The sequence below is a fragment of the Montipora foliosa genome, chromosome 5 (assembly GCF_036669935.1).
Source record: "Montipora foliosa isolate CH-2021 chromosome 5, ASM3666993v2, whole genome shotgun sequence".
Classification (NCBI taxonomy): Eukaryota; Metazoa; Cnidaria; class Anthozoa; order Scleractinia; family Acroporidae; genus Montipora; species Montipora foliosa.
Window position 1 is genome coordinate 43,394,925 of NC_090873.1, and position 12,500 is coordinate 43,407,424.

Below are 12,500 nucleotides of genomic sequence, written 5' to 3' on the forward strand. Positions count from 1 at the left end.
ATGCTAAGAAAGGACAGCAACATCAACTCTCGACAAAACGAAATGGCAAGTGGATGAAGCGGTGGATGTCAGATGCGAGAATCGTTCTTTGGATTCACTACGCAGTGACCTGTCTTGCAGCAGAACACCTAGTGAGGAAACAGTTCTACCATGTTCATCATCTGTTAACTCTTTACAACCTTTGTATGATGTCATACTCGAGCCAATTGCAGACTTGCTCCAGGGTGATGAGTTAATCGTTGTTCCCGATGGGGCCACTCTCTAGCACGGTCTATTTACTTTGCTGATATCAGCTCCTTTTGTTTACCTTCATCTAAATTCTAAAAAAAATGAAGTCCAAATTAGAGATTTAAGTTTATTCCCACTCCAAAAAATGGAATAAGGGCTGTGACTAAAAGTGGGACGGGGACTCGGGGACTTGAAGACGTGAGGACGCGGGGGCATGGGGACGCGGGGACGTGGGGACTCGGGGACGCGAGGACGTCGGAACTCGGGGATTCGAGGACGTGATAAACAAATAACACCTGACTTTTGCGTTGAATTGGTAAAATACAATTTTTGACGGTCAAGTGTAAACTAATCTAATATGCTGGAGAGTTTGTCAGACCAGTAGCTGATGATTTCCAGCGTCCATGGTTCCCTCTTGTCTATTCTTCCGTGAGAGCTCTGGGTACAGAATATTTTTAAGGCAGGGGGTCTTAAACGTCGTGGACAGCCATGGAGGACTTTCCTGGTAAGTAATTGAGTTTTCAAGTGAAGCTATTATCCTTGCAGTTATAAACGCAATTTTTGCAATTGCGTAAAGAAGCCTGACAAATTCAGGACTTCAACGGGGTTTGAACCCGTGACCTCGCGATACCGGTCCGACGCTCTAACCAACTGAGCTATGAAGCCACTGACGTTGGGAGCAATCGCAAAAATTGCGTTCATAACTGCGAGGACAATAGCTTCACTTAAAAACTCAGTTACTTACCAGGAAAGTCCTCCATAGCTGCGCACGACGTGTAAGACCCCCTGCGTTGAAACTATTCTGTACCCAGAGCTCTCACGGTAAAATAGGCAAGGAGGAACCATGGTCGCTGAAATCATGAACTACTGGTCTGACAAACTCTCCAGCATATTAAATTATTTTACACTTGTAGACCGTCAATTCAGCGCAAAAGTCAGGTACGCGTCTCCGAGTTCCGACGTCCTTGCATCCCACCTCCCCGAGTCCCCGAGTCCCCGCGTCCTCACGTCCCCGAGTCCCCGCGTCCTCGCGTCCCCACGTCCCTAAGTCCCTAAGTCCCTACGTCCCCACGTCCCCGAGTCCCCACGTCCCACGTCCCACGTCCCCGTCCCACTTTTAGTAACAGCCTGGAATAAGTAAAGGATAAAGAAATATACTTATTGGCTGTGCGTGTGCAGCTCGCATGCCATTTGACACGAGATTTGAAGTTTGAAAGAGGGGGCCAACATGGCTGCCAGTTCTCGAATTGTTCTAAGTTTTCTTTCAGTCTATGTGCCTCAGTATGTTTTGGTTTGCTTTAAAAACTACTCAGGATCATTCGTTAAACGGTATACTTTCTCCTGTGATTCTACGAATTAGGATTCCTGATCGTGATGTCAATTTCTTGGCCGCTGTTCGATTTCAGCGTGGTTTGTTACGATTATTGCTTACCCCGAACGATCATCACAAATTACGAGTTGCTGCTATAAAATGGGGGAAGCGTGGAAATACAACTCTTGCTGTTCCTGGTCATGATCCTCCAGTTGAGATTACTATTTTTATGGATGTTGAAATTAATCCGGGACCAGATTCAAGTCAGAATGATTATGGTGAGCGATCAAATGTTGAATATCACTTGATGGCTGACTTGCCAAGATCAACGTTAACTTTACAATATTCTCGTCATCAACTTCTTGAATACCGACAGCATTACTGTTTCCCTACATTTACAACCGTCTTTATTCTCAAGCAATGTGGCATTTTTAAATTTAGAGGTCGTAGAGGAGGTCGGATTCGAAGAATTTAACGTCATGCAAATTTATCCTTCCCTTTTCGTTCACGCCCGTTGTCTTGCCGAGGTGTGAATCTGCATAATTTAACCTATGTTGAAAGGAGAAAGGACTCAGCTGTTTGTTCAAGGATCTTCATTTTCACCCCTGGTGTTATGTTCCGTAAATGTTCGCTCAGTCAAATCGAAGTCGGCGGCTAACCTTTTGGATTATATCTACACATCAAGGGCTGATCCGTTTGCTTTCACCGAGACATGGCTCACTGCTAATGACACTGCGGCAAAACTGGAGTTTATTCCACCTCAAACACACAAGTTTTTACACCATAATCGGTCTGGCCGTAAGGGTGGTGGTACAGGTTTGCTGTTCAGAGAAAACATTGATGTGTCGAAAATCGATGCGGATGAGAAAACCTCTTTCGAGTTCTCGGAATGGAGCTTAAATACCAACTCGTTTCGCGCTATGTTGTCAATTATCTATCGTCCACCCTACTCTAATCTGCATCCGGTGTCTCTGAAAACGTTTTTTGACGAGTTTGCTTCATACATGGAGAGTATCATTCTAACACCAGAACCGCTTATCATTACGGGTGACTTTAATATCCATGTTAATAATGTGAACGATTCTGATGCCTGTGAATTTTTGGATTTGCTGGCGTCGCTTGGCCTGAAACAACATGTGATTGGTCCTACCCATGAGGGTGGCCACACCCTGGACTTGGTGATCACCAGGCAATATGATCAGGTTATTAAGTCTGCCCCGTTGATTGATCGGTTTATCTCTGACCATGCCGCAGTACTGTGTCAACTTGATTCAGTGAAACCCTGTACAGCTACTAAGGAAATCAGTCACAGGCAGCTAAAATCTACTGACATGGATGCACTCAGAGCTGATTTAATGGCGTCTGAATTGTGAACCAGCGTTTTCACGGATTTGGATATGATGGTCTCCTTTTACAACTCCACACTGTCGTCGTTACTTGATAAATATGCCCCTCTGAGAACTAAGTCTTTTGCTAACAGGAAGTGTGTGCCTTGGTTTGACCACAAAATTAAGGATGCTATTAAGGCTAGGCGGAGAGCTGAGAGGAAATGGCGCTATTCTAAATATGCACAGGATCTAAGTGTTTTCAAAGAGAAGAAAAACCATGCAATATACTTTATGAACCAAGCTCGCTGCGATTATTACACCAATCATATCTAGCAAAACAGTTCTGATCAGAGAAAACTGTTTAATGTTACAAAGTCCCTGTTGTGTGACACTAACACTGCATCGTTTCCTCGTGTTGACAATGTTCGGCTTGCCAATGATTTTGGAAATTCCTTTGCACAGAAGATTGAGAATATAAACGCGTCTTTAGCTAATTCATCTACATCATCTGTACCATCTCTACCTGCTGCTGACATTACATGCCTGAAAGAACGGTTTACCGGTTTCAAGACTCTCTCTCAAGAACAAGTGCGCTTGTTGATTAGTAAAGCAGCGGGCAAATCTTGTCAACTCGACCCCATTCCCACTCCCATCGTTCTCAAGTTGCTGGATGTTCTACTGCCAGTTATCACTAAACTGATTAACCTCTCTTTTGACATCGGTCGATTCGCTGAAGCCTGGAAAGAGGCGCTTGTGTTACCATCTCTCAAGAAGCCTGGTTTGAACTCTGGGTTCAAAAATCTCCGTCCAGTCAGTAACCACTCTTATATTTCTAAATTGTCGGAGAGGGCTGGGGTTGAGCAGTTTATGGAGCATCTGACTGCCAATGATTTACATTCTCAGCTTCAATCGGCGTATAAACAGCAACACAGCACCGAGACGGCCTTACTTAAAGTTAAGAATGATATTTTGATGTCTATGGACGAGCAACATGTCACCTTGCTCGTATTATTAGATTTAAGTGCAGCTTTTGATACTATACATCATGATAAGCTGATTGATCGTCTTGAGTCTGATTTGGGAATAACTGACAATGTGCTTGCCTGGCTTAAATCGTATCTTTCTGACCGGTTCCATCGTGTTTCTGTAAATGGTAGTCTCTCACATCAGTTTCCCTTAAAACAAGGTGTTCCTCAAGGATCATGTTTGGTTCCCTTGCTTTTCACTATCTACACACGCAAACTGTTCCAGATCGTTGAAAGCCACCTCCCACAAGTTCACTGCTATGCTGATGATACACAGTTGTATGTGTATGTATCGTTCAGCCCCAATCGATCTGCGGATGCTGATTTTGCCATCAATTCCATGACTGACTGTATCTGTGACATTAGGAGTTGGATGATTTCAGATAATCTTATGCTAAACGATGATAAGACAGAATTTTTAATTATAGGTACTAGGCAACAGCTGGCCAAGGTTAACATCAGTTGCATTAGGGTTGGGTCTACTGATGTTTGTCCTGTAACAGTAGCTAGAAACCTAGGCTCTTGGTTTGATGAGCAGCTCACTATGTCAACTCATATTAGCAAGTTATGCGGTGTTGCCTTTTACCATCTGCATAATATTAAACGCATTCGTAAGTATTTATCTCGAGAATCAACGGAAATGCTTGTCCATGCATTTATTACATCTCGTGTTGATTATTGTGACAGTCTTCTGTATGGGCTGCCCAACTACCAGCTTAACAAATTGCAGAGAGTTTTGAATGCCTCAGCCAGGCTAGTTTGTAAATCCCCTAGGTTTGGCCACATGTCACCCCTTCTTCGTGGTCTGCATTGGCTTCCTGTTAAAGCCCGGATACAATTTAAGATACTGCATATTACATTCAAAGCAATTCACGGCCTTGCTCCTAAATATCTATGCGATTTAATAACATTTAAATCGTCCTTATATAACCTTAGATCTTCAGGTAGTATTTTACTTTCTATGCCAATTGTTCGATCGAAGACGTTAGGTGATAGATCTTTTATGGTAGCAGCGCCAAGGCTCTGGAACTCTCTTCCAAAAAAACTTCGTGAGATTACTAATGTGAACAGTTTTAAGGCTCATATTAAGACTTATCTTTTTAGGACTTTATAGTGGTGAGCAATTTTATATTCAATTCTTACTTGCATGCATATATATTATTTAGTTTTTATATGCATTATCTTTTGTTAACTTGTAAAGTAATGCAGTTGTAATGCGCAGCTGATCATTATCATGTTAAGCTGCGCACAATAAGTTCACAAATCATTATTATAAATCGTGACCGCGATCAGTTAACTGGCTAACTAATACATTGATTTACTTTGTAAACCTTACCTCTGTGTCACCTGCCGCAAAAAGCATAAAGCGAAAGTGGATCTATCTGAGTCTTGGTTAAGGCCACAACAACAAGTAGAAAGTCAACAGTGCCTAGATACACAAGTTGTTTACAAGAGACAGCTAAGGTAAACTTAGCTGTTTACGGAAACTTCATTGGCTTTCCTAGATATCAAAGTTTCGATTAGTGGCAACGTGCTATGTACCAGTGTGCACTACAAACCTACAGATTGTCACAGTTATTTGTTATATTCATCGTCACATCCATCACATGTCAAGAACTCCATTTCTTATTCGCAATTTCTTAGACTTCGACGTCTATGTAGTGATGACTCCGATTTTTCCAGGAAATCAAAGGAGATGTGCCAGTTCTTCGAAAAACGTGGCTATCCTGCCTCTGTGGTCCAAGCGGGCCATCATCGCGCCCAACAATTTGATCGACAGTCAGCACTACAAACGTCACAAAAAGATAAGAATGACGGAATTCCATTCACCCTCACTTTCCATCCTCATAATCACGCAGTCAAAAGTATCATTCTTAATAATTTTAAATTACTCCAAAATGATCCCGAGACTGGTAGAATCTTTTCGCAACCTCCACTTATTTCATTTAAACGCGACAAAAACGTGGGCAACTTTTTAGTTAGAAGCGCGCTCAAAACAACGAGCAACCCGGCACTTTCAAATGTGCGCGCTCACGATGCAAAACTTGTCTTTTCATTCTTAACACTAGCAAGATATCGGTACCTAAGCGATCTGTTAAGATCATCGATCGTTTCACATGTACCTCCGCAAATGTCATTAATTGCATAACCTGCACGTTATGCAATAAATTATACATTGGCGAGAAAGGTAGACGACTAGGCGACCGATTCCACGAACACCTTCGCAATGTTGAGAAGAATGACAAAGATGCATCTAAGCCAGTCGATCGTCATTTTAATTTCCCTAACCTCTCCAAAAAACATATGGCTATCTGCGGCCTTTCCCTACATCTAGGTACGACGGAAAGCCGCAAGAATCTGGAACACAAATTCATCTTCCACATCGGCACCCTCAATCCTCACGGTATTAACGAACGCTTTTCATTTAATTAATATATTCCTATTTTTCACGTTGCCACGTTACCACCAATAGCGTAGCTCCTACTCTACTATATAAACTAAGCGTAACCCATAATTCCTCGATTCGCTCTCACGGAGGGCTAACCCTCGAGACGTCAGCTTTTAGAATCTCTGTACGGTGGCCAATTTACATTATCAACTCCGTTGATAAAACCAAATTAAATTCTCAACTTCGGTTAATGCCTTTCTCGTGCTCTGATTGGTTTACTCAATCTCGGTTACAGCTCATATCCCTTAGTTTGACCTTATATGGCAAATGATTGCGCTAAGCGTTGCTAAGTTAAAATTATTTTCGCCAGAAAGCGAAATTTCTCTCTAAATAAAGCAAAAAAAAAAAGTTTTTGTGGAAAGTTTGGATCAATTCCGACGTTTAGAAATACGTGAAAAGGTCAGAAATGTTTTTGTGATGAGCCTGCATCTGTCTGACCACAAGGTATTACACAACATCGAATCTTTATCAAGTTTTTTCGATCTCGCTCGGAGTTTTTCGCTTTTTTCGCTCATATTTCGTACTTCTAAACTTTTGGAGTTTAAGGAATTTAATAAAACAATTATTCCATTGCGCTTGTTCAATATGAGACTGGTTACAGCCAATTCATATCCAACGCACGTTCATGGAATAATTGTTAAATAAACAATGACAGAATATAATTCCATTGTGTTATAATATAATTAAAAGCAGGATGCAAGCAAAGCGATAGAACTTTTAAAATATTTCATAAGAAAGATTACTTACCGTGACATTTCGAACCGAAACTGCAGGGATGCCCTTATATGTACAGGAGTCGGTTTAATTTTCTTTCTAATTCCTCCGCTTCAGAGAACGTTTACCCCCCCAAATTCCTCCAGCAGTGGATTTTATGGTGACGTTCAACCCACCCCAAGTGCAGCCCAGACCACACCAGGTGCAGCCCAGGATCCATCGTGGAACTTAGGCCAGTGGTCGGGAGAGAGCTCTTGCTCAGAATCAGATGATTTCAAAACGACAGTTGGCATTTTCAATGAAGCCTTGGATAAGTTATCTCATGGAAAGTTCCAACCCCTTACTTCCCCATTAACAAAAAAATGGGAAGATGCAACTGCCATCGAATAGCGCGATTGTCTAAAGACAGCTGAGATGTCCTGTCGGGTATTATGCGGCGTAATCGCCCCAAATGCTGGAGACAAGCTTTACGAGGCCTTGACGTTGGGAAAGAACGTAGAGGCAACAAACGACCTAAAAACACTGGCAACAGCTTACAATAATGCGCCGTCTAAGAATCTAAAGACTCAAATTCTTAGCTTATATATGCCCTTAATTACACGAGTGAGCAACTAAAAAAAAATTCACAAACCCTTTGAGGAGCTAAGCGATCGTCAGATCAAAAAAGCGTGGGTGCAAAGCTGTAAATATGGCCATACCTACTGATAAAAATGACAGTGGAAATAAACTATATGTTGACCAAAACATAGACGAGAGTCATATCAGCTCACACGAAAATCGTAAAAATGTATTCAAATAGATAACAGATAATGCTGGCGAATTTTCTGCAGATTATGGTATTTCTAATGTAAATTCAAATAATGATTTTGATGATATGCCTCACAAAATTAGAAAAAAAGCATTTTCTTTTACTTTGCAAAAGTCTAATCAAAATTCACAATAGAAAGGAAAATTTGATATCAACCTCTTTAAATTAATAAGAGATACCTTTTCAAATAATTACACTTTTAATTTTAATTTTAAAAAAACAGGGTTTGCTGTTTATTCAAATGAATTTCCCTCTATGAATATCACATTTGAAGGTTTAAACATGATTATGGCAAAACAAGCAACAACCAAAAGTACCAAATGAATATTACTACATAATATCAATATTAAGTCTTTATCCTGATGGTACTTCAAATCAAATTCAAAGAAGACTTTATATTACTATAAAAGCTAATTATGACAATAATAGCCCATCATCATTACCAATGTATTTTGTATGTTATGGTATAAAAAATGCAGCACTAAATAATCTTGACATTAGTATTTAAGATTTGGAAAAAGCTTATGAAATATCATCTGATGAAAAATTTACAATGCATATGCAAATTGATATGACTGGAAACATTTTAAAAACATCACATTATTTACACGGTTATCTTATAACCGATTTATCAGACCAAACGTTTATTATAAATGGAAGTAAAAGAGTTTCACTTCCTAGTGGCTAAATAATCAAACAAATTCAAATTATATATAATTCTTTCAAACCAAATTATGAAAAACTAAACCTTCAAATTTATTATGGGTTTCGATTTGCATTCAACGATTTTTTCGTATTAGATCAGAATACACATATACAAACGTTAAATATGAATTTAGCAGTACAAAACGGACATTTTAAAGTCAAACTAATAAACAACGTGCCAAACGAAAACCTCGACATATTGATTCAATACATTCATTAAAATAATATACACAATATTGTAATGACAACTGATCAAAAAATATTTAATTTCAATCATATAAGCAAAAATCTATCAGATGATAAAATTAAAGAAATAAAAGATTAGTAAAATTGGATCAACAGTTTTGGTTGCTATAGGAACAATTTTCGGAGCTATTACCCTAAATCCTATTGTTTTAGGAGTAATATCAGGCTCTGGTCTTATTTTGAACACATTCGCAGAAGCCAAAAATGACAAATGTGTAAATTTGTTTACACCACTTATGAAATAATATTAATAGATTTGCGGTCGTATTTACGAGGAGTAAAATTCAACTAGGTGCCATTTTTCACTAAAATTCGACTTATAGATCAAATGATAATCGATCTATGCCCTTCTGTATCGATCAGATTTGTTGTAAAATATAACAAACAATTCATTGTTTAATCAACAAACAAAGCTTATTTCAATATTTCTCATAATCATGCAAAGTCATTTTGGATTTAGTGATTTTAACTTCAAAATCAATCCCCCATTCAAGAAACAAACTGTGAATAATATATTTAACCGAAACAATTCGTTTACGTTGTTCATTGATCTGGGGCAATAAATTTTTATCTTATCAAACATTTTCAAAACATTATTATAAACAAATGGTGGAATGGGCTTTTTATTAGAAAGGCCAATGTCATTAAGAACATTAATAATATGATATTTTCTGATATAAACTGATTTTTTCCTCAGCTTATACATATTTTCATAAAAGTCTATGTAATTATTCTCATAAACAAAACGATCAACAGTGCCGCAATTTTGGCATGTCATTTGATAATCATCTACTAATATTAATTCTTTTTTATCACAACAATTATCATCGTTATCTGTTTTTATATCTTCTTCATTATGTAAAATGACACAACAAAAAGGACACATTTTATACTCCTTTTTATATAAATCTGTTTCATGTAATTTTTCACAAATCATTATATGATATTGTACAAACAAACTTTTTTTTTTAAATATTACGGTTGAAAGTTTCATGACAAAACTATCTTGAATGTAAATGACACCCTATGGTGATTTTTTCCTGTTTCATTTGCTTATGCGTATATTTAAACACACTTCATGCATGCAACTTCACAAAATAATTTCACAAACTTGAAAAGTTTGACTGAAAAATTTCAAAATTTTGAAGTAAAAATGTAAAGCTTTTCACTGGTAAAAATCATGGGAAAACCCTTCATTTCGTTTTCGAGTTCAATTTGATTGATTATGTGAATATTTAAACACGCTGCTTGTATCTTCCAAAGTCACTTCCAAAATAGAAACCAATTTGGAAATAAAATTCATTTGAGAAACAATTTTGGTAAAAAACAATTGTTGAAGTAATTATAAAAATATTTATAGAAGTGGTAAAAATATAGGTTTTTTCAAGTGTTTATTAGTTCGCTAGGGTTTTTTCTAGCGGTTTTATGATGGGATCCCACCGCAAGCGGTCCCCCCGCCTAATGACTTTTTTTAGTGGTTTTATTCATTGCTTCTATCTCACTTCGTTCGCTAAACAACAGATCTAAGGGGTTTTTGTAGTTATGGTTTCTAATATTTTATAAGTATTTTTAAGATCAGTTTTGTAAAATGTAAATGCTTTCTTTATATTGGAAGTACACTTAGCTATCAAGCTAGTTTACAGACACTCCACTGTTAACAAGGTGAAAGTAACAATTCAAACTTAACAAAAACATTATTAAGAACACCAACTAGCGGGAGGCAACCAGTTGGCTGTTTACAAAGCGTGGTGCAGTTGAATCAGGGACAACCAGAAACAAATTCAAGCCAGAGGTTAGAACGGGATTTGAACTGGAGCAGCCGCATGCAAACCCAACGCCCTAACCACTGCACCACACTGCCTCCTCCTTTTGAAAGCGAAAATTTCAATGTCAAGTTTTCAGCGCAAATTCCAAGGTCAATGTTTAAGTTATATAAAGCGCTCATACCCCCAACTACTATACTACTAACCGCCAGATAAATACGCGCAAAAAGAAACCAAACAATAGTCAGCAATTTTGAATTGAATGAGCAGTGTAAAACGAAAAACAAGGCATCAATGCATTGGTCGATCTCGCCAAAGGCAATTGATTGAAAAAATCACATGAAAAGTAATTATACATCGGCGGTATGGCGGTAATTGAGAATTTAGTTAAGCAAGGTCAAAGAGATAGTCAACAAAAACCTTACTTCAAAACATAACTTAGGCAGTGTTGCATGCGCGCTTTACTGGGTAGGGTTCCTTTGGACCACTTTCGCAAATATTTGGGATTTCACGTTGTCGTTGAATACGGCAAAGAAATGCACTGAAAGGCTTGCCACACAAATATTTATCCATTTGCTGCTGTGTTATCGTTATCGTAGTCCAAGTCCCCACAGTCGTCTTCGCTTAAACTCCCTAATAACAATATGCCTGCAACTTCGCCGATATCGCCTTTTTCACAGACCAAGTAATTTTAAGCGTGATTTACTTTCCAGCGAAACCAAAGCTTCAAACCAATCACAATCTTGCATAAATCAATAGCAGGTTGAGCAGGGTCAAAGCTTATTGAAAAATTACGTCTCAAAACAGCTTGGTCTGTGAAGTGAGTACAATCTTGTTGTGGGCCCCTGAGACTGTGTTTTAAGAGGGAAAATAAGTAGGTGGGAGTCGGAAGTGATTTCTGTGATTGGATGAGAATGTAGCGCGATATTTTTAAGCTAATCATACAGCAATGAAATGCCCGGAAATGGAAAACACTCCACATTTGACAGACCTGCCTCTTCTTCAATTCCAAAATCTTTGCGTTCGCTCGCCAGAAAATACGCCCGCTATGCAGGCAATATTGCTTAGGCACAGTATTAACAAAAATTTCATGACAAGCATGCCAATTTACAAGACGTTTTAGGAATATCGCCACAACTTTCAGTTTTCGATTACCAGTACGAAGTTAAGGGGCTTCTGTCTTTTTGCACCTTAGTACACACTAACCTGTTCTTCTTCCTCGACCGCAGTGCCTGAGTTGATACTGTCCTGAATACGTTCCTGAGGCGAACGGGTAAACATTAGTTAAACGTGATGATACTACCACATAACAATAAGCAACGATAGTGATGAGTGAAAACAAAAGAAGAAAGGAAGAAGAACTCATACTTAAAGCAACGAAACGTGTGATACGTACGATCAAATTGTGAGTGCCGACGGAGAAAGAGGTGGCTAGCACTGAACTGATTCACTTCCACCTCTTAGGTGAAAAGCGTTGGAAAATATCTTGGACTTTCCGGACACATTTCAAGTTATCGAAGTAAAAACCTTGCTTTGGTCAAAGATGAATCAATGAATTGATTCCTTTCAATACCGATACACGTTAACTTAACACTTACCTCGAGTTCGTAAACGTTTCTTTTAAATTCCTCTTCAAGGGTACACTCTCCAATAACGTTCAGCTTGGAACTTAGGAGATGAGAAATAAAGTGAGCAAAACGCTGACATGCGACGAAAAATAACGCAGGTTCAGCTAATTTTATTTTAATTTCCTAAACAGCACTTGAATGACTGAACCCACCTGAAATGACCCTTGAATTCTTTAAGCTTTCTCAAAATGCTTGCTAATTCAGCCTGAGAAGGAACAGACAATCACGATTTCAATTCAATGATTTTAAAGCAACGCGGACAAAAAAATCAATGGCATAAAGAATCTCTGAGTT

The 12,500-nt window shown here is 38.6% G+C and overlaps 1 protein-coding gene across 1 annotated transcript; it reads left to right on the forward strand.

Moving 5' to 3' along the window:
* Positions 1-1,072: 1,072 nt before the first annotated feature.
* On the forward strand, positions 1,073-7,446 carry LOC138002786 (uncharacterized). The gene is made up of 5 exons (XM_068848767.1): positions 1,073-1,167; positions 1,589-1,818; positions 2,102-2,742; positions 3,244-4,650; positions 7,174-7,446. Exons 1-5 carry the CDS (start codon positions 1,073-1,075, stop codon positions 7,444-7,446), a joined length of 2,646 nt encoding a protein of 881 aa, XP_068704868.1.
* The last annotated feature ends 5,054 nt before the right edge of the window (positions 7,447-12,500 follow it).

Bases quoted from the DNA above. Each gene is read 5' to 3' on its own strand.
- LOC138002786 (XM_068848767.1), top strand. From the start codon at position 1,073: ATGGTCGCTGAAATCATGAACTACTGGTCTGACAAACTCTCCAGCATA. The intron at 2,743-3,243 runs GTTATTAAGTCT...AATGTTACAAAG, and splicing joins TCACCAGGCAATATGATCAG to TCCCTGTTGTGTGACACTAA. The intron at 4,651-7,173 runs GTTTGTAAATCC...CCTCCGCTTCAG, and splicing joins TGAATGCCTCAGCCAGGCTA to AGAACGTTTACCCCCCCAAA.